Genomic DNA, 24,987 nt, shown 5'->3' on the forward strand with positions numbered 1-24,987 from the left:
TGTACAAACATACTTTTTGTGACTTGGGGCTAAACATTTTAATTGGATGGAAATTCTGCCAACAATTTAATTTCGTTAGTCCAATGAGTTATTTTTTCAGTGCAGTATTGTACTTGCAGAATGTGCAGTTACACAACATCACATCTTCTCCAAGTATCTTCCTGCTGGAAAATGTTGACTGACTTGACTTGTGAGACGGCGCCCTCTGCTGGATTCATGGCTGCAGCACTTAGAGATTAGAATATTTTTGAAAAGTGAATGGAAAAGTGCAACATAATTGTAACACTACCTTACTTTGATGCCAATTTTACTCCAAAGGTCTTAAAAAACTGCAGGATGCTGGTGGGGAGGGGACGGGGGGGGGGGGGTGTCCATTGTGGACATTTCCAGTTCGTGCATCGTCGTACAGATGCAGCTGATCCTCTTCCCTTGTGTTGTCGTGCTGTGCTGCTCTGGTTTCCGCTTCCTCACACGTTGGACCCCTCCCCCTGGCCTCACGCAACTCGACCCGCAGGTGAACAGTTCATTATGCAGCGTTTCCCTTCTGGCAGCCCTCACACACGCCCAGACTGCTTTTAGGCTGCACAATGGTGCGCTTTGCTGCGATCAAGAGCCCACAATGCGCTCCGCACTATCAGGCGAGTGTGCATGCAGACGCGACCGTGGACGAAAGGATGAGGAGTTGAACAGGCGGCAGCTACGTGGGCGTGAAGGTGAGCGGTCTGTTGTTGTTGTTTTTTTAAATCAAAAGCCGATTGTACGGTACGTCACTACTTAAATAACATAGTTTCACAGTTCTTCCCAGTGCTGCGCTATTACAGCTAAACATTATATTGCTTCCTGCATAAGCACTTTTAAAACAATTTCAATGTCTTTAGGAACACTTTATCTGCATGTTAAATGAGTCCATACACTACAGAGAAATGTTAAAACGATCACAAAGAAAAATACAATTAATACAACACAACAGGTGCAGACACTGTCATAATGAATGCTTTAAATGGTTAATCGTTTATTTTTCATCTGGTTATTGCCTTCCACTCTCTGGGACCTCTGACAGACCAGACTGACTGACTAAATGTGCTTTTACGCAAACAACAACAGTGTCCTCTGGTTATACGCTCACTGGCATTGCTCTGGTTGGTCAAACCTGCAAGGGCTGGAGATAGATTATGTACTCTATGACCTCAACGTCAAGCATAAATCTGCAAATTTATGAACGTTTGTTAAAAATCCATACAATGATGGTCATTTTTACACTTGGCTTGTTTATACAGTATTTGAAGTGGTCTCGTTTTAGTATGGCATGCCTGAGATCAGCTACAGTTGAGATGGCTAAAGTCACTGCAGTAGACATTACAATTTGTAAGATTAAAGGGCTGGTGAACTTGGGGGGGAGGGGTTTGCCCATCACTCACAATTCTTATGTGAAACATGAACACATATTGTTCCCTTTTCTGTGCATTATAACACGAGAAAATTAGTGAATTTGAGCTAGCTAACAATGCTGTCATTGGGATACACCTATTTCGACTATGAAGCCCTCTAAAAAACCTCTAAGAATGTTGCATCGTTTGATGTACATGCTGTGATCATGCATTAACACGTACACTGATGATAACATGTAATAGTTGCAGTATCTTGCCGTACTTTGATTTAAAGGGGACCTATTATGTTTTTTTCCACTTTTCTGACCTATAATTGTAGTTAGAATGTTGTATTCTCATGTTAAACAATGCCAAAGTTTCAGATAATGAGGTTTGCACATTTGGAAGTGAGCCCTGAAAGAAGTTTGGGATGGCTCAAAACACTCTGTTTGAAAAGGCGTGGTAAAACCGTTCCTTTGTGACGTCACAGAGAGGCGGACTTCCTTTTATGGTTCATAGTTAGGAAGCACTTTGGGCATCTGACCAATCACTGCGGAGTGGGTGTGCTTGGAGGCGGGCTGTGGGTGGAAAAAATTAAAGCAGACCATTTTGGCGGGTAGCACAAATCAAAGGAAATACAGCTGGAATAGGTTTAGATTTCTGTTTAGAAGAAATAAATTGGAGAATAACTCTGTAACCTTGCCAAATGCTATGAGCGTAGTAATCCAGTATTGTTGCACAATGCGGTGTAAAGAAAAAATAATAGAGTAATGTTGACTATAGGGGTGTTAATTCATGTCTACATGGCTCTAATAATGGTCAAAGCCATATTTAGAAAGTCATAAGCGGGTTTTCTATGCTCCAACTATGAAAATAATATGTTTACTAATATTAAATTCCACTTATGGCGCTCGGTTCCAGAACCAAATGAGAAACGACTGGATTGGGCACTGTCAGGGTATTCATTTTAAAAGGTTTGCATTTCGATACCACTAAGAAATGAATTCTGAATGTCAGCATTGTTATCTTTGTAAAGGCAGATTTACTGCTTTGGATTTCATGACATGTTGCTTATGCTGTTGCCAGGGAGTGCACACTGTGCAAACATATCACCACAATACTAAATATTGTTAAATTAATAATGTAAATATAGAGTGCATAAAGGCTGCTTTATTGTCTTGGATTTCATTAAATACGGTAGTCAGTGAGGGCATATTTAATATGTTGTGCAATCACCACAATAATAAACATATTTTTACGTTTATACCAAGTATAAAAAGTATTAAAAAGTGAGCCTTATTTTCTTTGGAAAGGCAGATTTATTGTGTCGGATTTCATTTCCATTGAATAGGCTGCTACTATTTTAAGGTACATGTCAAGATGATTCATGCTGACTACTACATATTTTTGTGTGTATCTTCCTCAGCTCTTAAAGGCATCCTCATGGTAAACCTGACATGTGTAAGCCAGGTGAGACAGTAACCTGAGAGTCCATCCTGAGGGAAAACCAGGATGTGTCCCATCGCGTCCCAACTCAGGGGCAACCCTGCTGCTGTCACCTTACTCCTCTCCCTGTGTCTCGGCTTCCCTCCTCGGGCGCTGCCTTGCCCGAGTAGCTGCCTTTGTGCAAGTGATATTATTTCCTGCAGCGGGTGCAATCTGTCAGCGCCGCCCTCCGACCTCCCCGGCTATGCCACGCGCTTAGACCTGAGCCACAATTCTCTCGCTGTGCTGCCCGCTGATTGGATAAACCGGACGTTTGACCGCCTGGCCACGCTGGTCCTCAGCCGCAATCGTATCGAGAAAATTGAGGCGAATGCCTTCTCGTCCACGCCGCATCTCCTCCACTTAGACCTCTCATCTAACAAGCTATCAGTGCTCAACGCTTCCATTTTTACTGGTCTTGAGGACCTGAGGGAGCTGCTGCTGTTTGGCAACCAAATTGTCCACATCCTTCCCAACACCTTCAGTGGCCTCCAAAGCCTGACGAAGCTCTACCTTTCTGGGAACAAGCTGACGTCACTCCCTTCAGGTCTTGGGGATGGCGAAGGGCCTCTCAACTTGACCTTCCTTGACGTGTCCTCCAATAGGCTCTCCAGTGTGCATGTTCACACACTGCTTGCTCTAAGCCAACATGGTGGAATTTATTTGCAAGGGAATCCTCTTGTGTGTGACTGCGCTTTGCTGGCTTTGTTGGAGTACTGGACGTGGGCGCAGTATCGCCCCCTGTTGGACTTCCAAGATGAATACCCATGTAGGGGCTCAACACTCAATTGCAGCCTAGGGGAAGAGTCATCTGAAGGTGGAAGCTACCAAGTGGATCCAGGTAAATGGTTGTTGTTGACATGTCCCGGCTTTGCACCACTTCCTAAGAAGGATGCCGCCGTCTTCTGGGTCACCCCCACAACTGTACTCAATTCATCAACGCAAAATCCGAACGCTCACCTCGCCGTCCTCCCCAATGGCAACCTTGAGATACGAGGAGCTTTAATGGAGGATTCTGGCTCGTACACATGCGTAGCGCCACGTGGGCGTCGCTATGACCCCACAGAGTCTCCAGAGGTCACTGTGATCGTGGGAAACACAAGCATCGTCGCTTCCAGCGGCTTGGCCCATCGTAGCGGGACTGAACACTTCAACACTGCTTTCACCACCCTGGCGTCCTGTGTGGTCAGCATCATACTGGTGCTGCTATACCTGTACCTGACGCCGTGTCGATGCACAGGGAACAGGGGCGGGGGATCGAGAGGTTGTGGCGGGCGAGCTATGATGCTCTGCTCAGACCCCAGGGAAGTTGAGTCAGGACAGAGGAGGTCCAACGGGAAAAGGGTGGCGTTCTTGGAGCCGCAAGAAGAGGACGCTGATACGGGTGTTGCAAAATCACCGGTCATGAGTCATGGCACCACGGAGGGCATCCTTAAAAATGGAAGCAGGACAGTGGGACAGACCCTCACAGACACAACCCTCGTGGTATAACAAAAAGACTGAATACAAGGTCATGGATTGCTAAAAATGTAGTCTACATTTTACTCATATCCGGAATCTGTATGGAAATACGATGGATAACACAGGAAGAGATCACAAAGATGATTGAAACGTGGGCGGTGGAGCGTTCACACTAGATAACGCGTAAAATTGGTAAAGTCTGTCTGACTATTGTTAGGTATGCTGTGAAAACACCAACGTATTGTATGTGTGAACTCAACCAAAACCTTGATGTTTTCCTGATCAAACTGTTTCCGCTACACTGACAAAGGACCAATTGAAGGTGGCTGTGGCTGCTTTAATACATTATGTAGCTCTATACTTCATCCATGCACATTTATAGCTCTATAATGGCGTATACTCGTCTTGTGAGATGTGTTGGCACCAGAATAATGGAGGTGAGTGTAAGGACACAGACCTTAAAAAGGTCAAAGTGCACACTTAAGCATGATTCAGCTTATTATAAGACCGTTAGGAACACCACAGTTGCTGTATGTCTTGGAGTAATATCATCATCATGTAAAGCAGGGGTGCCCAATGTGAGTGAACTGTTGATAAAATAACAAACAATAACAGAAAACTGTCTTTAAAATCTATACAGTAATCCCACGTTTATCGTCGTTAATTGGTTCCAGAAGTGCAGCGAAGTAGGATTCCTTCTTGATAAATGGAATGTTTACAAAGTTGGAGCATAGAAAACCTGTTTACCACCTTCAAAATACGTTTTTTTTGCATCATTAGAGCCCGCTAGACATGAAAAAACACAGCTAGAGTCACTTTTACACTCGTATTACCCAATATAGTCGACATCATAATAGATAATAGGACATCTTAGACATAAATAAGATATAACATAGACTCACGTTAGTTGTAGCATTGGCTGCATACTTCCTGTGTTGGCTATTGCCTCATCAATGTAATGTTACTGGCAACTAGTATGTCTGTGGTTAAAGAGAGCCTCATGGTGCGCTTCCCTCACTTTTTTTTAACAAGCAGTGAACAGCCACACCGGAGCTGCTGTCGGCCACAACTCACACCAGTCACTCGCAATCTTCACAGTGCTAACACTCACTTCCCAAGCCCCGCGCCTTAAAAGGCGTACACAGCAGGACACAGATATTACACTACAGATCATGTCTTCTGAATTCCTTATAGTATTTGTAGGCTAAGAATATGTACTAATTGCTTAAATATGCATATTATATAATAGGCAATGTTCGATCATAAAAAAAACTGTAAAACTATGTGAACCACCATGTAGCGAGGGACGACTGTATAAACCTTTTTGTTAGGCTTTTACAAAATAAAATTACACACAACGTCAAAGTAGCCCCGCATCCTTTCATTTTTCAGTGTGCATCCCTCGGGGGACACCCCCCACATGTCAACTGATGATCAAACTGTTACAGTATTGTATCCCATTTTGTCAGTTTAAAAATATATATATATTACAGATTCATCCATATGAAATGATTGAGGGATTCCACCGCAGGATGAGCATAAAAATCTATCCGTTTGCACTGTACTGTAGTGTTCCGCAAAATCGAGTGCCCAATCAAAGTGCCCTGCGTGTTGCTGATGCAGTGTTCATGCATTTTTTTATTGAGTTCAACTCACCATGGGGCCAAATAAAGTTGGCAGCACCAGCAATTTGATAGAAAAGGTGAGAAACACACTTCAATTCGATCTCCTTGGGATGTACAGGAATATTATAATTATTTTTCCATTGTTTTCTGCATGTAAAACTCAAACTAGTCAATAAGTATTTTCTTTGAAATTTATTATTTGGTAATATTTTAGGAAATAATTGGATTAACGTTTATTTCTGTGAATTTCCCCAGCAAGAAATTACAGTGGAATTTTGTTCACTGAAGTGAAGGTCCAACTTCAGCTGAAAAAAAACAAATACAATTTTAATATAAAAAAATAATGTAAACTCAATTAATTCAGAAAGACTATTTTGTTCAAGTAGCTAATATGATGCTAACAAGTATGCTAACAACAAATAAAAAAAAATACATGAAGCACACGTTGGATTCACGCAACATGCCTTATTGTAAGCTAACTGGAGAAGAAGGCAAAATTGTCATACATTTTCAACACTAACCGAGTTTCCACTGTAATTCTAACCTTTTTGAAGAAATGAATAATGTAAACGAAGGTTCCACTGTGACAGGAAGTTTACAGAAACTAATTTATGATGTGTGATGCCGTCTTTCACCTAATGGAGTGTCCAAGGAGTCATAAAAATATATAGGGATGCTTTTTGCTTAGAATGATGACTAATACTTTAAGCTATTTCAAAAGAATCAACCCGGTCGCTTGCTTTATTTAGAATATGAACCAAAAAAAGTCGACTTTGATCACTCTCCTTGATAGATAAAAGTAGTGAGAGTGTCACAAGTGAAGAATTGTGAAAAGAAGTGGCCTGTGAACGCCTCACAAAGCAGGAGGCTGTGGAGTAAAGTGTCATTCAGTCAGTGTCACAGAATTAGAAAAGCGCTGACCCACATACTCCCTTTGTCTGTTATTTTTAGACGTGCGGTGTCATTTCCAAGGTGCCCAGAAGCGTGATGTTGTTTTCCTTGCTCGTCCACACTGCATTGTTTTCAAATAAAATGTCTACTTAGGCAGGTTGAAGGCATGACATGTTTTGTTTTGTTTTTTTGTTTTTTTTGTCAAAATGAAAAGTAGTGTTACATCAGAAGGATTTAAAGCATGGCAAATAACCTCTTAGTGAGTCAGCAAATCACAATTTCCCCAAAATCCTCTTATGGCCTTTTCATTTGTGAGTAAAAAACTGAAACCTTAAAGCCTATTTTTTGCACGCTTCCCCTTGCCCAAACCACTTCAGATGATTGTAGCGCCGTTTCGGTGGCAGGGAGGACAAATAAGGAGCCTTTTTTCCGGTGACAGAGAAATTGGCTGGTGCTGATGGATCCCATTGGGACCAATCTGAGCACCTTACCATTTGGAGGGACGAGGTGTTATTCTCACACTAACATGATGACTTTTAATGAAGCGACGCAAGTTTCCTCTCATTACATTGGACATCATTAAAAACAGTAAATCATTCTTTCATGTCAGTGTAGTACTATTGGTTGTTGTTGTAAATACATTTTACAGAATATGCTCCAATAAATGCACTTGCCTTGCAGCATTTTTGTACTGGATTGTCATTTTTCATGATTTAAAGTTCATTTGTCGTTTCGTCTGGTGTGGAGGTGCCATACCACGAGGTGAGGTTGGTCCCCGCTTTCATTTCTTATGCCGCCACTAAATCGTGTGAGATTTCCACAAGGTCTTTGCAATTTCTCACGTCACAGCTTCAGGACGTCCATGTATACCAGGTGGGTCCAAAGTGCGGCCCAGGGGCCATCTGTGGGGTGCAACTGTTTTTTTATCGTCCCATTCTAAAAAATCTGCCATAATTCTACAATAATATGGTCAAGATATTGATGAAAAAGATGTAATGTAATGAAAACTTTTTTTTTACAAGAATTATTAATATTAATATTAAGTAATATTATGAGAAAAAATAGCATATAATTTAAATATTAAAGAAAGACTTTTAGAAGGTGTAATGTGAGAAACAAACAAAACAAAGTCGTAACTTTTGAGAATAAAGTAAAAATATTATTGGAATAATGTCAGGAGTTGAAATTATGAAAAAAAAACCAAAACTGTAATTTTATGAAAATGAAGTCAAAATATTCAAAGAAAAAAATCAAAAGTCACAATAATCAGAGAAAAAAATTGTAATATTATGAGGAAAAATAATATTTTTGTAGCATAGAGCTGAAATATTCTTCCATCCATCCATTTTCTATGCCGTTATCTTCATTTAGAGTCATAGGGGTATGCTGTAGCCTATCCCAGCTGTCTTCAGGCGAGAGGCGGGGTACACCCTGGACTGGTCACCAGCCAATCACAGGGCACATATAGACAAACAATCATTCACACTCACATTCATACCTGTGGACAATTTGGAGTGGCCAATTAACCTAGCATGTTTTTGGAATGTGGGAGGAAACCGGAGTACCCGGAGAAAACCCACGCATGCACGCAGAGAACATGCAAACTCCACACAGAGATGGCCAAACGAAGAATCAAACTCCGATCTCTTGAAGAGAACCACTCGTCCACCATGCCGAAGCTGAAATATATAATTTTGTTAAGGTATGCACATAAAACAAAAGACAGATCAAATTTTTGGAAAATAAGGTTGGGGGAAAAGTTGATGTTATGGGAATAAAGTGAAATTATTATGGGTATAAACTACAAAGTCATAATATTATGAAAAGACAATTTATGGAAATTATTTAAGAAGAAAGTGTCCGGGGAAAGGACATATTTGCATGCAGAATTTTATACGACATTGAATTGAGTTACAGGAAGTATTAAAATCCGTGGGCTTGTACTAAAACATTTTATCACATATTTAGGAGTTATGACAGGCTCTAAAAGCAAAAATATTGTATTGCATAACCAAATCATAGTGGGGTTAGACGCACTTAGCTTTAAGGACGACTGCCTTGATCAATATCCTCCATCAAGACATTTCATCTTCCCAGTGCCAAGCATAAATGCGACTTCCTGACTATCCATAAGTCAAACGTTGCAGAAGTTTAATGAAAGTGTGGCTCATATTGCTAAAATAGCAACATTAATGTGAGCCCGTTCAATATAATGGCACCATTTGGCAAATGGTGCCCGCTGTTTAATTAACGTAGTTTCCCAGCTCCATTCACCTTGTTCTGACTGTTCCCTCCAGAGCTGTGTAATCCAAAAGGAGATCATTTACCTGCCTGCATTTTTTTAACAATGCTACTGCTGAGTATGCCCCCGGTAGGCCCACTGCTGGGCTTGTTAGGAAAAGTACGATTTCTGCAATCCTTCTGGTGTGACTTTCCATTCTATTGAAGCTGGAGGCACTGGACTGGCTCACGTGCAAGACTAATGAATGAAAGCTTGTCAAAGTTGCATCAAAAATTAATGCGGTGTGATGGACACCACTGTTCACAACACGGGCTTGTGTGTTCTAGTATTTGGAGCATAAACATGCAACACTCCAATGGAATTTGAAACATGAACACAGCTTGCACACATGTATCGCCTTATCTGTTGATATTTTATGCATATCCTTAGGGAATTTGGAGTGGGAAAGTGTTGGAAAAGTACTACATATACAATATTCATTTATGCAATTTCAACAATCAAAATATGGTGTCATCCAATTAAAAACAATGAAATACAACAATCCAATTGGCATGATTTCATTTGGATGTCACCTGCACCACCTCACCAAAAAACACTCTCTTGACGGCTGTATCACTTTTTCTGTCGCTCCCTTGGAAACACTTGATGGATTGAAGAGGCAACAAAAAGGAGGAGCAAACTTTGCACAAACGTGCCACCAAGAGTATAGAGCAAAATGTATACGACAAGGAGCATTCTGTGGCATTTATAGGCATTACAACACAAGCACAGTGCTGGGGAAATTGCAAGTGAATTCTGACTTCTTCTTATTTGAAATGTGTTTTTAGACTGGAGGAACTCACAATAACGGAAGAAGAGGGAGTCTGTTTGCTAATATAACTCATAATCAATATTTGTAATGTACAGACAGCATGTAATAAATACATGTGATTATTATAGTTGATGGATAATGCCAAGAAGAGACTTTTGAGTCTTGATTAGATGACGGATAAGAACTTGTGTTTTTTTTTTATACTGGATTGAGACCAAACAAGTCCATGCTGAGTTTATGTAATTACATGGAGTCAGAGAGCCAGTGGGGATAGAAAGTCACAGGAAAAAGTAGGTTACTTAAAGGCGGCGGGTGAGTTTCACAATTTGACATGTCTGATAACTGTTTTTGTTGGTTCTTGAACTTGCCTAAACAAATACAGTGAAGCGCCGAAGAACTGGAGTCTGAGGCGGAGTGCCGAATTTGGGAGAAAACTTTATTTTTCTTGCCAACATTAACTTGCACTCTTTTGCTACGTAAAGGCATGAAAGACATGAAAGCCACAACAGGAAGCGGAAAACCCCCGTCCCTCGCGCCTACCCCTCCGGGTGGCAACACCTTCCCTATCGATAGTTCCGGGGTGAATTATGTCCCGGTAACCTACCATTACACAAGCCCCCCCAGAATTCACCCATAGTCAAAATAATCCGTGCGTGCGGGGACAACCGCATGGCCCCGCCGTGTGCGCACTGCTTGCGGCAGGGGAGAAGGGTGTGGTGAAGGGGGTCGGCACGCCTGCTCCTCGGCAAGGCACCCCCTGCCGGGCGCCTACCTTGGCGAGGGGGCTCCGCCAGTGTCAGGGGTTGGGTGTCGTCCACCAGCGCAACCTTCAGCCGGTCCACCGAGACAGTCTCCCGTCGGCCACCCATGTCCAAAACAAAATACTTGTCGCCGTGCTCCAGGACCCTGTACGGTCCATCATAGGGTGGGCGTAAAGGCCCACGGTGCGCGTCGTGGCGGACAAACACAAAACATGCCGTGCCCAGGGCAGTGGGAACATGTGGGTCTACCGTGCCGTGGTGTGATGCAGGGATGGGTTTAAAGGTGGCCACCGCCTCCTGCAGGGTGGACCTCTGTAGGGCGGCGGACCACGGTGCGGTGGCGTCTGGAAGGAAGTCCCCGGGGACACGCAAGACCTGCCCGTACACCAGCTCGGCCGACGATGCCTGCAGGTCTTCCTTGGGGGCGGATCGCAGACCAAGCATGACCCACGGCAGCCTGTCCACCCAGTCGCCATTCGTCAGGCTAGCCCGCAGCGCCATTTTCATTGAGCGGTGAAACCTCTCGACGAGGCTGTTCGCTTGGGGGTGGTAGGCAGAGGTGCGGTGTAGCTTGACCCCCAAATTCTCAGCAACAGCACTCCAAAGCTCCGAGGTGAACTGCACACCTTGGTCCGATGGAGTTCCGAAGCGCGCCACCCACGTGCTGATGAAAGCACGGGCCACTTCCGCGGTCGTAGTGGAAGCAAGCGTGGTTGCTTCTGGCCAGCGGGTAGTCCTGTCTACCATGGTGAGCAGGTGTGTAAAGCCGTGGGAAAGGGGGAGAGGGCCCACTAGGTCGACATTAACATGGTTGAACCTTCTCTCTGGGACGGTGAAATGCTCCAGTGGTGTCTTTGTGTGGCGGTGAATCTTAGCGCGTTGACATGGAATGCACAAACTGGCCCAAGCGAGCACGTCTTTCTTTAGGCCCCGCCACACAAACTTTTGTGCCACCAACCTCACAGAAGCCTTTCTGCCAGGGTGCGAGAGCCCGTGTATAGCGTCGAAGACGGCACGTCACCAACCCGCCGGGACCAACGGGCGGGGCAGCAGACCGGTGGAGAGGTCGCACCACAACCTGGCCCCGGAGGCGCCAACAGGCACCTTGGCCAGGCGCAGGCCGACATCCGGTTGTTGGAGAGTGCGCACTCCCTCGTCGGTGGCCTGTTCATCCGCCATTCGTGAGTAATCCAGGTCTAGTTGCATGGCCCTCACAAATGCTCTGGACAGACAGTCTGCCACCACATTCGCCTTGCCTGAAACGTGGCATATGTCCGTGGTATACTCAGAGATGAAGGACAGTTGTCTCTGCTGTCTCGCGGACCACGGCTCGGCCACTTTGGACATGGCAAAGACGAGTGGCTTGTGGTCGACGTAGGCCGTGAACTCGCGACCTTCGAGCAGGAAATGGAAGTGTCGAATCACCAGCCACAGCGCAAGGAGCTCCCGGTCGAAGGCGCTGTACTTCTGTTCCCGTGGGACCAGCTTGCGGCTGAAGAAAGCGAGCGGCTGCCAGGTGTCATTCACCCACTGTTTGTAAACCGCACCCACTGCATAGTCAAAAGCGTCCGTGGTGAGGGCCACCGGGGCTGTGGGGCATGGGTGTGCTAATAAGGCAGCTTGGCTTAGAGCAGACTTGGTGGCTTCGAAGGCGCCCTTCCTCTCCTCCGTCCACACAATAGCTTGGTTGGGCGACAGATTATGTAGCGCTTCGTATAGCGGCCGCATGACATGTGCTGCATGGCGGATGAAGCGGTGGTAATAAGCTACCATGCCCAAAAACTCTCTGAGGCCACGGGCTGTTTGTGGGAGGGGAAAGGCGGTGATCGCCTCCACTTTCGACGGCAGTGGCGCAGAACCGTCCGCGCTGACGAGGTGCCCCAAGAATTTGACCGAGGGAACACCGAAGACGCACTTTGCTGGATTAATGATCAGTCCATTCTTGTCGAGTCTCGAGAACAATTCTCGGAGGTGACGCAGGTGCTCTTGTTTAGACCGACTAGCCACCAGGACATCGTCCAAATACACGAAAACGCACGGCATGTCTCTGAGCACGGAGTCCATGAGGCGCTGGAAGGACTGGGCCGCGTTCTTGAGTCCAAACGGCATCCGGAGAAATTCGAACAGCCCAAAAGGTGTAATGACAGCCGTCTTTGGGATGTCGGCGGGATGTACGGGCACCTGGTGGTAGCCCCGCACCAAATCAACCTTTGAAAAGATGGTGCAGCCTGCAAGGTGCGCCGAAAAGTCCTGGACATGGGGAACAGGGTAGCGGTCAGGCGTGGTAGCATCATTGAGGCGGCGGTAATCCCCACATGGACGGAACCCGCCGTCTGCCTTGGGCACGATATGGAGAGGGGATGCCCACGGGCTGTCAGAATGGCGGACAATGCCCAAGCGCTCCATATTGATGAACTCCGACTTGGCGACTACCAACTTCGCGGGGTCGAGGCGGCGGGCTCGGGCATGGACTGGTGGGCCAGTGGTGTCAATGTGGTGTTCCACACCATGCTTGGCAGAGAGGGCGGAGAAGGTGGGGCTGGTGAGGCTGGGAAACTCCTTGAGGAAGTCGTCGCCCTCCGATTGTGAGCAGCACAGGCCCCCGTACCGCCCTCCGTCCCGGACACAGACGAGGGACGAGAACGTTAAAGCATCCACCAACCGGCCATTCTTAACGTCCACCAATAATCCGTGTGCGCAGAAAAAATCTGCGCCGAGTAGGGGAAAAGCGATGTCCGCCGTAACAAAGTCCCACACAAAGCGCTGTCCATCAAAGTGTAGTTCCACTGCACGAGTTCCATAGGTCCGGATGGGGGTATCGTTGGCGGAGGCTAGAGCCGGTCCACGCTCGCCCCCCGCGATGTCTTTGGCCGTCGCGGGAACTACGCTGAGCTGAGCGCCGGTGTCGCAGAGGAACTTCCTCCCCGAGAGGGAGTCTCTGATGAACAACAGCCGGTTCGCTCTGCCTGCGCCCAGGGCTGCTACTGAGCGCAGGCCTCCCCGTTTCCCCTAACTTTATAGGTGCACGGGGGGCGGCATCTCCTCGCCTTTGCACCAAACCTGGCGTGGAAGAAACACCATCCATCCTCACGCTCGGGGGGCTTCCGGAGACTCCCCCTGGCCGGCGACGTTGCTCGCAGAGGTGTGCGGGCTTGCACTGGGGCCAGATGGCCGGGCGTAGAGCGCTGGGCGGCCAAGAAGAAGAGGTTTGCCTCGGCCGCCAGGGTCCTCGGGTCGGAGGCTGCAGTATTGGCGAGGGCGGTTTGTACCTGCGGGGGCATGTGCAAAAGCTCCATGAAGAGGAAATTGGGCTCCTCCGTGCCCAACAGGTTCAGCATCATCTCCATGTGCTCCGACGGCTTACGGTCTCCCAACCCGGAAATGTCCAGGAGCCGGCGTGCACGCTCTTGCCTAGAGAGCTCAAAAGTCTTCAGCAAGTGCAACTTCAGACCGTCATATTTCCGCTGGGCCGGCGGGGAAGTGATGAAGTTTACTGCTTTAGCGGCCGTCGAGCTGCTCAATGCCGCAACAACATGGTAGTAGCGAGAGTCGTCGTCATCCACGCCGCGGACGGAGAACTGTGCCTCCGCCTGTGCGAACCACGCCGCCGCTGCTGATTCCCAGAACTCCGCCAATTTTAGGGTGGCGTTTGTAGCCATGATCGCTGTAGCTCCGAACACTTCGGGACTACTGCCGGGGTCACCAGTGAAGCGCCAAAGAACTGGAGTCTGAGGCGGAGTGCCGAATTTGGGAGAAAACTTTATTTTTCTTGCCAACATTAACTTGCACTCTCTTGCTACGTAAAGGCATGAAAGACATGAAAGCCACAACAGGAAGCGGAAAACCCCCGTCCCTCGCGCCTATCCCTCCGGGTGGCAACACCTTCCCTATCGATAGTTCCGGGGTGAATTATGTCCCGGTAACCTACCACTACAACAGTCAGTTAAAGTACATGACTATACAATGGAACCTTGATTGGCGCCATTCATTTGTTACAGACGGTCCAAAATGGAAGTTAATCGAATCAAAGAAATAATGTAAATCCACTTACTCCATTCCAGAAAATCAAAAATGTTGTTTTTTTTACTTATAGTTTTACAAAATTTACTAATAATGCCATCTTTATCCAGCAACCTTTATACCGTCTTTTTCACTGTTCACTCCAGCTATGTAGCCTCTCCTCCTTCGTATCGCCGCAGAGATCTCCAATTGCTCCGCGTAGCAAAGGGGTGCAAACAATGGAGCAAGAGTAAGAGCAACAAGCTAGCTTGCTAAGGGGGTTGGTATGGCACAAACGACAATAGGAAAGTAATTAAACATGAAAAAGGCCCCAAAATATACTGAGTTGCCGTAACTAGCTTGCACTTGGGCGACGCCATCTTGAAACTTCTAGAAACTTGAGACTTCTGCATCAATTCCAGTCTATTTCGATATGAACGATATGCCTGTTTTTGATATTGTGCTTAAAAGAAATATTACTATTTTAAAAATATTGATATATCACCCTATGCTAACTCTGACCTAAACTTTAACAGCCACATTAAATCAATAACATGCATAGGTTTTTACTACTCAGTAGACATAGCCAAAATGAAGGGAATAGGTCTAAACCAGACTACCAGAGAAACTAATCCATGCCCTTGTCGCTAGGAGGCTAGACTACTGTCACAGCCTTCTTGCCGGGCTCTCAAACAAGCTGCAGTACATGCAGAATGCTGCTGCTCGAGGCCTGTCTAGAACCAGGAAATATGACCATATCATTCCAGTACTCAGGTCTCTGCACTGGCTTCATGTTGCTCAAAGAATAGACTATACAACAGTTCTACTTGTCTTTTCATGGTCCTGCGCCAAAGTATATGTCTGACATGTTTGAGCCACATGAACCATCTCGAGATCAGAGAAGCTCAGGTAGTGGTCTCCTGCCGGTGCCCAGTCAAGCCTAAACATGACAATCCTCAACTTTGGCAAGCTGAAAACGTTTCTATTCAACTGTGCATATAACAATTCAAAGTATTTCATCTGCACACTGCATTTTTTTGTGAGTTTTCTGATTTTATGAAGTGATATTACTCGTGCCTTCTTCGTATTCTTTCTTTGTGTAAACGTGATGTGCTGACATGTAAATTGCTTTTCATGTTCAAAATAAATCCAACCATTACCATTAATGTTGACTGTTGCCGCCTGTGTCATGTTTACGAATCAGCTTTGCATTTTGATGTCACAGCACAACCGGTCTGCCTTTGGGACTCTAATCAGTTTTTCTTTAATGGCCTGGATTCATTAATTTCTTCTGTTCTTTGCCTCACAGAATATTGAACGCGTTGCAACAATAATTTGTGCCCTTGGTGCAGTCTACTCGGCTCAACAACAATGGCAACACATACGCCTGAGAGAAGGTGCTGCTGAAAAGACTTGTGAATGTTTTGTATAAGTTGCTCATTAAACATGCATCGTAAACAAAGGCGCATTGTTTAATGCAAAACAGATCCAGTCCACTCGGTCTTATATTTTTATTTAGCATCTTGATTTTCGTGCAGTAATACTACATTACACTCCGGCACCCTTCTCAGCGTCAAAAAGCTCAGGGCATTTTTAATTTATGACTTATAATTAAAACTAATTGAGATGAACAGAAATTGGTACAATAATGGCTTTGAAAATATTGTTTATTACATTCAATTAAATATGGCTAAATAATGAGCCAAACTGGCTCACTGGTTGCTTATATTGTGCAGGGCATGAGGTCTAAGTGCTACACGGGATCTCATCCTACGTCATAAGAATCTTGATGCTGAAGTGGAGGAAGTGTGCCAGGCACAGATATTATGTATGGATGATTCTACTGACCTGAATTCCATAACACAAAAGATATAGGACCCTTCATCTCTTCTGCAGCCATTTCCTCAGTTTTTGCTGCGGGGTTCGTCTGTGCCTTTAAAATGGTCTGATCCAATATTTGAGCAGGGCATTTTCTAGATATTGTTACTATATTTGTTTGTGCGTGTGTTTGCTATTTATTTTTTTTAGTTTGATTCTGGATCGACTGTATGTTAAGGGACTTAGATATGACCCCAGGGATGCACTTTGGACTCCCCTGCGTGAGGCTATTCGTACCGTGCTAGACTTGGGCATCCATCCATCTTCTATGCCGCTTATCCTCACGAGGGTCGCGGGTGTGCTGGAGCCTATCCCAGCTGACACCCTGGACTGGTGGCCAGCCAATCACAGGGCACATATAGACAAACAACCATTCACACTCACACTCATACCTATTTGGAGTTGCCAATTAACCTAGCATGTTTTTGAAATGTGGGAGTATCTGGTGAAAACCCACACACCCATGGTTAGAACATGCAACCTCTTGCGGCAGATTAGGCCATGATATTGTTGAAATTTTTTGAAAAATAGTGTAATATGGGACTTCGAATGCAGTACTGTATATCCCAGCAGTGGTTCGATAATGACCCCTATAAATGTCATGTCAACAATAAACACAATGAAACTGTATTAGACAAGAACGATGACGAGAAAACATGATTTCTGCCTTCTATCCCCCAGAAAGTCACATATGTTTATGATGTCATTTTCCTTTTCCACTTATCACAAAGGTAGATCATCAGTATAAGACGCTGCTCCCTGTAGTAATTAATTTCAATATACTGTATATGTAGATCAAACCCCTCAAACCTGTGATAGCCAATTGTTATTACAAGTCAAAGTGATGTAACCCTGCAGAGATGACCTGATCGATTAGGAGCACAGCCAAGCAATTCCCAAGCCTTGCTTTATAGCATGTCACTGCATTATAAACTTAATGGGGTCTTTTCAGGGAGGATTTGCTTCATTACAGATACCATCACTGCAATTAAACACCAATGTCCTTGAAGATGCCTTTTCATTTCCCCCATGCAGAGCTGCCACAGCCTCATTAGTTGTACTGTAGGTTACACAATGTTAGAAAAAAATCTATAGCACTAGGGCAGAAAGGCAGGGGAATTGCCTTGAGAGATAGACTATTTCAAAAGTTAGTAATTGGCGTAAACACATTTTGTTGACAAAACGGACTCATAAAGTGCCCCTTGTGTTGATTTGGGAGCTGCTCATCCTTGTTTGTTTGCAGATTGGATCTTTCATAAGCAGCATTTGCATTCATACAATCAATCGCAATTTGAAAGCCCTGTTTAGCTGACAGAAAACATAAAAGAGAAAAAGAAAATCAATTAAAATTCTCCTTGAAGAAAGACAGGTCGATTTCATTAGCTGAAAGACGATGTGAGAATGAAGCCTGCTGTCTTATAATACTGACTTGGGTGTAATCACAATGCACTGGTAATTATGAGCTTTCCACCCGGAACAACGTGACAGACAAATCGGTGTATGTTTCCATGGTGCCAACCATCAAAGGGGAAGGCCACTTGGGATAATGCCAGTGTGTCCATCTTTCTCACCAGAACCCCACTCGCAGCTTGCTGAGTGGATGGACATCACTTATTCTCATTACTTCCTCTTTATTATAGGATGCTGGCAGTGGTAATGAACAATTTGAAATGCTGGACGCAGCTACAGTCCACTCCATAAATAATACTGGACATGTCTCGAAAACGAATGCCTCCATGACTTTTATCATACAGTCTGTTCTTTCTTAGGGGCCATTCATAATTTTCAACATTTTCACGAGCGTACAAACCGTACGAGGGGGGGAGGGGGTTAAGACATCAACCAGAAAATGTCGATGTCTGTATGTTCGAACCGCGGGACGCAGTCAAATTTTAGCGCGAATAGACTGGTCCCCTGTCGTCATATGCTAGCGCGAGAGCGTACCAGTCCACGCGATACTCCACATAGCTCTGCGTGCTTCGCATTCCAACACAACAATCAGACAATGGCCGACCCCGGTGATTTTGATTACCTATTTTCGTTCATCAAAAAGAGAATTACTGCCATTCATCGCTCACCGAGCAATGCATACGAACAATACATCAATGTTTACTGCTTTGTGCATTCGGAAAGAAAGCGGAAGGATGCTGTAGCGGCTGGCCAGGCGGCTTGGAAAGGTTCGAAATCGAAGGAATCGAGCAGGGCGGATTTGTTCCGAAGTGCCGTTGCGAAAATGGGGAAGATCAAAACTAAACCGACCATCCTGAATCTATTCGCCAGCTCTGTGTTTATTTTCTATATTTGGGCATGGACCTGGCTGTGATTGCCATTTTCTGAATTACTCTGTGGTGGTGAATTTGACTTTGTGGACAGTGCAGTAACAATCAATGTGATTTTCACTTCCTGTGATACACTGACTAGACCAGTGTTTTTCAACCTGTTTTGAGCCACAACACATTTTTTTACATTGGAAAAATCTTGTGGCACACCACTAACCAAAAATGTTACAAAATGTCTCGCGGGCCGAATTTGGCCCACGGGCCGCGAGTTTGAGACCCCTCGGTTAAAGGAATATTCCATCTCTGTTCAATTCTTTCCGTTTGAGCAAATAAACCAAATGCAATTGGAATATTTGGGTCCATGTATACTATTGACATAATGGCTATTGATATAATATTTGCAAATGATGATTAATAAATGTTAATTATAAAAAGTGATATTGGATAATTCCTCACGGCACACCTGACGGTTTCTCAAGGTACACTAGTGTGCCGCGGCACAGTGGTTGAAAATCACTGGACTAGACTATTGGTGTGATTGTTAAGCCTTTTCAAAACAGTTGTGGCATCTTTATTGCATACTTCGCATTGAGTTGAGTTCAAGGGTTGTGTCCATCATTTCAAAGAAGATTTTATCTCCTAAGGCTTTTGGAAACCAGGGGCAACTCTTCTGCTCCTTGAGTAATCATGTGTGTATACAAGAAGTATTGCCTTGTTTAAAAAAATCCTGTGGAAAACAGTTGTTGCATCAGGACTTTTCTACATGTATCATTGGATAGAAAGAACAATACAAAAAGACCAATTTTGTAATACATTTGTATTTTCTTGAAAGAAAAATACAAAAAAGAGGCATTTGATATAATTTTTTATCTTGTTCGTGTTCAATACAATGTTGATGGGCAGTGACTGATTGACCAGAGTCCCAAAATACAGCCAGAGAACACTATTGGACATGTTCGAATTTCCTGGCTGTATTGGGTCAGTTGGTCATGGACCTATCAACATTTTTCATTTGGGATTGTACTCTTTTTAGGGGGGGGGGTTGCTCAAAAGAGTACTCTTTGTACTCTTGTGAAAATATTGAAAATTATGGATGGCCCCTTACCTGCTGCTTATGTGAGGATAATTGCATATTTGTTGCCATCTCAGTTATAAAATAGACACTGATTATATGCTTAGGCTTCTGAGAACTGGCAGGGGGTGACAGATGCGTGATGGTTGGCTATCTTCTGCCTCCGTCTGCAAGTTCCTGGCAAAACAGCGTTTTTATGAAATACATTAGCGTGGAAATTGATTTTACCCCCTTTTCAATCAAACACTAATGTAAATGTGTTGCAAATGTGTGATGATGTATTCTCATATCAAAGCACACAGGCATTGTTCTTGCATGGGTATGTATTGTCACCACCACATCCCGCATCTGTGAAGCAGTCGTAGTATTACGTATTTGGTCCAGCTGGGTCCAGAGAACTCCAGAGAAGAAGCTCTCATTGAAGAAAAGAAACACAAGTCTATATTATCTCTCAGCTGCAGAACAATAATGAGGAAAGAGCAGGAAGGAGGCATTAATGAGAAAAAGGGAAGCATGGATAGTGTGTGAGAGGAAATTGCTGACTACAAGACATCACTTTGGGCATTATGATCACTGATGAACAGAAATTCACAAGGAAATTACTTGTGGTGGGAGAAAAGCATTTTGATACATGCTGTACCTCACCTATTTACGACCAATTTAATCGCAAAAACCTCCCTATCTCCCACAAGCAGACCTGTACAGCAAATTAATAAAACAACAAATAGTGTCCCTTTTTACATTTTTAGACAACTCAAACACAAAGCATTTGCATGTTATTTTAAACATTTAAATGAAGAACATATACTGTACATGTCTACCTAAACAAATACATACATTAAACATAAACCGTGCCATCACCCTCCTAACAGACGTCAGTTGGCTAGCTTACAGTACCATGTAGCATCTACAACGTGGTACCAAACTCTGTCTCAAAAAGTTCCCAAAATACACCAAACATCCTCAAAATGCTCACATGTTGCAGCACAACAGCAAGTACATATAATGCCCGTGACATACCTGAAAAGGGGGAAATATGTGAATAAGGATGGCCGGACACGATGTCTCACTCTGGCATCCTCATCCAGAATGGAGCGCTGCGGCCAAGAGCTCCCCCTTTCGGCCTTAACAGACATTGACAATCGATCCCCGATTAACTGATTCAGAGTAGATGTAACCCTTTTAAGTGAGCACCTTGCAACACAAACAATATATCACACTAAGATCTGGAAAAATCAGTCATCTTGTAAAACAAAAAAAACCAACTCAACCATGCAACTTTAAGACACTAATACTAAAATATGTAATCCCATACCTGTTGCTATATCATTTTTCATACATTAATAGGGAGTATACGGTGCATTAAGGATGTCCGATATTGGCTTTTATGCTGAAAACCAATATGCCGATATTGTCCAACTCTCAATTTCCGATACCAATATGTGTAACAGGACATCTCCTGTGGTGGAATGAACAAACAATCTCATTTCAGGTGGTTATAAGGCTGTAGGAGCTAGAGGACCCGAGTTCAATTCCACCCCCGGCCATCCCTGTGTGGAGTTTGCATGTTCTTTCCGTGCATGCGTGGGTTTTCTCCGGGTACTCCGTTTCCTCCCACATTCCAAAAACATGCTAGTTTAATTGGCGACTCCAAATTGTCCATAGGTATGAATGTGAGTGTGAATGGTTGTTTGTCTATATGTGCCCTGTGATTGGCTGACAACCAGTCCAGGGTGTACCCCGCCTCTCGCCCGAAGACAGCTGGGATAGGCTCCAGCAACCCTCGCGACCCTCGTGAGGAAAAAGTGGTAGAAAATGAATGAATGAATAATGATGTAGGTGAATGTTTCATAGAAAACAATTAAACCAGGGGTGTTCCATCCATTCTACCATACATCCGCTGTTACTTGAGGGTGTTTAGCCAAATCACCATGAAATTTGGTACGCACCTTTACAGGACTACCAAGCCCATGTTTGTAAAATTTCCATAAGATTGGTTGAAAAACATGGCTGCCGTCAATTAAAACGTCATTGCACGAGCACCTCCACGACTTAAGTCACTGACCATTTGTCTAATGATTATTTACCTTTGAGGATACTTGCATTATTGTGTGCCTTAATTCCGAAGCATTTCGAGGACAAGCCAGAAGGGCTATGCTCAGCGGTCAATGCTACCTGGGAACAGGCATAAAAAGAAGCAGATATTTTCTTTATTATGTCAGCTTCCAATGTGTCTCTCTTAATGGTAGCTCTTCATACAGCAGAGGCTGCCAAAGGATGGTGTACAATCATGGGAGTTCATATGTAATTAAAATTCTTACTTTTGAACGTGGAGTCTAAAAAGCAAGGTCATCCTTGGGAAGAAAAAAAACTCCTTTTATAGCCAGTTTCCCATGTTTGTGACCAATATTTTAGGACTTCTCTCTTGCCAATGTTATATCACAAACACATGCACACGCATAGAAACACAAGCAAAGGCAAGGTAACGTAATCATGCCGCAACACAGACTGACAGGTGCAGAGAGTAATATGCTATATTTAAGAACAGCTCCACCATCTTCCTCACTACAATTTGACCTGCAAATACTAATCTTTTTGAAGTAGCTTTTGATCTCCACTTTCCAAAAGCCTTATGATGACAGCATCCTGCAGTTTATCCGAAGGATACATTCCATGTTTCTGTAATATTTAACTCCCTGCAGTATAAGTCTTGTATGTGCAGTTAATTATAATGTAAATTAAATTACTTCAAAAGGAATGCTGAGAACCGTGTTGTAGCTTATAATAAATGGCTTTATTATGAATAAATATATAACACAAACAAGCACAATCACTCATGATGTAACATGCCATGTGTTTCCAGTAATTATTCGCTTTAGTGCACATCGCTGCTGCGGCTACAAGGCATCTTTGTGGTGTGTTGGAGTGTATGTGTGTTTTTACACATCAAACGTCTCTGCTCGCCGCTACAGTCGCTGACCTCGGCACAATCCATCCCCATTCAAAAGCTTTCTCCAACTTGCTCTTTGTTAGCAAGATATACTATAGTGTGGTTGTAAATAATGCATGTTGCACCTTTGTGTGTGCTGTTAATGTCATTTTACTACAGGGCGGGAAACGTAAAAAAAAAAGATATATTAATATACGGTTGTCTATGAAAACGACACTGACAACAAATATGTGACCCCATTTTAGCATATAGGGGATTCGTCACTTCAGCGTAATTTAAGTCGGGTGAGTTGAACCCACCTAACCCCCCACTCAGGGGTCACATATTACCTGAATGTATGTGACATGAGCTCATTCGCCTGCTGAAGATTTATGGCTACGTGATGGGAGCTGTATGCAAACATTGTTTCCTCATATATTGTAAAAATAACATAATAGTAATGCAGCATTACATTGTACAAATGTGAAGGAACTTACTAGAGATTAGGCATAGTGTCAAATATCTTAGATCATAGATACAGTGGTGTGAAAAAGTGTTTGCCCCCTTCCTGATTTCTGACTTTTTTGAATGTTTGTCACACTTAAATGTTATGAATCGCCAAACACATTTAAATATCAGTCCATGACAACACAAAATGCAGGAGAAAACACATCTAAACTAGGGGTGTGAATCTCAGCACAGAGGACGATTCGATACACATCTCGATGAACTGCCAGCGATACCATACTTTAACGATACATGGGATTTAACGATGTGATACGATACGATTCGATTCGATGCGATACGATACGATGCGATAATCATTTTGGTCAAATCAATGCAATCCGATATGATATGGTGCAATTAATTGTGATATGATAAAATTCAACATGATGCAAATAAGCAAAGAAAAAAATGGAATTCAGTATGGTACTACAAAAAGGATTTGGCTTTATTCCTCCTAGGCATTTGGCAGTAAATTCAACAAAAGTGTCACAATCTGAATTGCTTCCTGTGTGACAGTTTTGTGTCTTGTGTCAGTTTTGTGGTCTGCATTAGTTCCTGCTTTCATGCTCTTATTTTGTAGATTTTCCTGTGTTGGTCTGTGTTCCGTCACTTTTACTTTCTCTTCTACGCGCACTTGTTTGTAATTTGATTGTTGTATTTAGTTCAGCCGGGTGCGTCTGCCTTTTGTTGGTGCATTGATCATTTTTACGTGTTGTATGCAAGTGCTGCATTCACTGTTTCGGAAATAAAGCCAAGCTTTTACCTGCACCTTCCCTTCATCTCTGCATCCTGGGGTCGCATCGCAACACCGACATGCCGAATTGTGACAAAAAGCGCTGTTTGTGTTTTTCACTATTCACCACTTCTTGATCATTCTTTTTGCCATCCTAAAAGAGCAACAACTGTTCAAAAACAACTTTCCGCACAATTTCACATCGGCTATGCAATTACAATAACGATGGTTCAGTGGTGGAGTAAAACAATTAAACAATGATTACTGCCGTAAAAAATAAAGTACACAGCAACAACAAAGTTAAAGTGACACTTTCAACAGTGGAATCAATGTTTGTTTATATTACTGACTACAAAACATACTGCTAATATGAATGCACTATAGCATATCACACATAGCACTATAGAATTAGAGGTTATCACATGGTTTGTCTGGTATCAGGCCAGGTATCATGCCCCCAAGTGTCAGTATTCTAGCACGCGGGGGCATGATACTGGGCCTGATACAAGACAAACCATGTGATGATCTTATTATCACATACTATTTAATCATGAGCTTATTATCACGTACTTTCGTTTTTCCATCATGTAACGTGCCAGAGAGTTGAATTTTGATTTGAGTGAATCAGGCTTGTATTCATCCCCATTTTCTTTTCTGATTGATAAAATAATGTAGCGACCCTGACGTGTTCATGTTGACATGTTGTGCTCTTGAGTGTCTGACTGTTCCGGGTGACTGTGAATGCACCAGGGGTGGGGGCGTGTCGTGTTGAGGAAGCACTGTTGCAGGGACGGACAAATAGCTCCTGGACAATTTGGAAAGCAGCTGAAGATCCACTGACCTGATTTGCTTGGTTCTTCCCCGGTATCCGACCAGGAACAAGACAGAGAGGCGGCGGTAGACTTGTCCGTGTTGTGCTGTACCCTTTTTAAGGGGTTCTGCATGTT

At 43.9% G+C, this 24,987-nt stretch overlaps 1 protein-coding gene across 1 annotated transcript; it reads left to right on the forward strand.

Annotated features, from left to right (window-relative positions):
* The first annotated feature begins 411 nt into the window (after positions 1–411).
* On the forward strand, positions 412–4,623 carry LOC131132453 (amphoterin-induced protein 2-like). The gene is made up of 2 exons (XM_058078071.2): positions 412–713; positions 2,794–4,623. The coding sequence occupies exon 2, from the start codon at positions 2,880–2,882 to the stop codon at positions 4,341–4,343; it is 1,464 nt and encodes a 487-aa protein (XP_057934054.2). The 5' UTR covers positions 412–713; positions 2,794–2,879; the 3' UTR covers positions 4,344–4,623.
* Positions 4,624–24,987: the final 20,364 nt, after the last annotated feature.

This window comes from Doryrhamphus excisus, linkage group LG2 (assembly GCF_037039965.1).
Source record: "Doryrhamphus excisus strain RoL-2023G ecotype Guam linkage group LG2, RoL_Dexc_Guam_v1.1, whole genome shotgun sequence".
Taxonomy (NCBI): Eukaryota; Metazoa; Chordata; class Actinopteri; order Syngnathiformes; family Syngnathidae; genus Doryrhamphus; species Doryrhamphus excisus.

Excerpts from the sequence above, each read along its gene's own strand:
- LOC131132453 (XM_058078071.2), top strand. The coding sequence starts at position 2,880 with ATGTGTCCCATCGCGTCCCAACTCAGGGGCAACCCTGCTGCTGTCACC.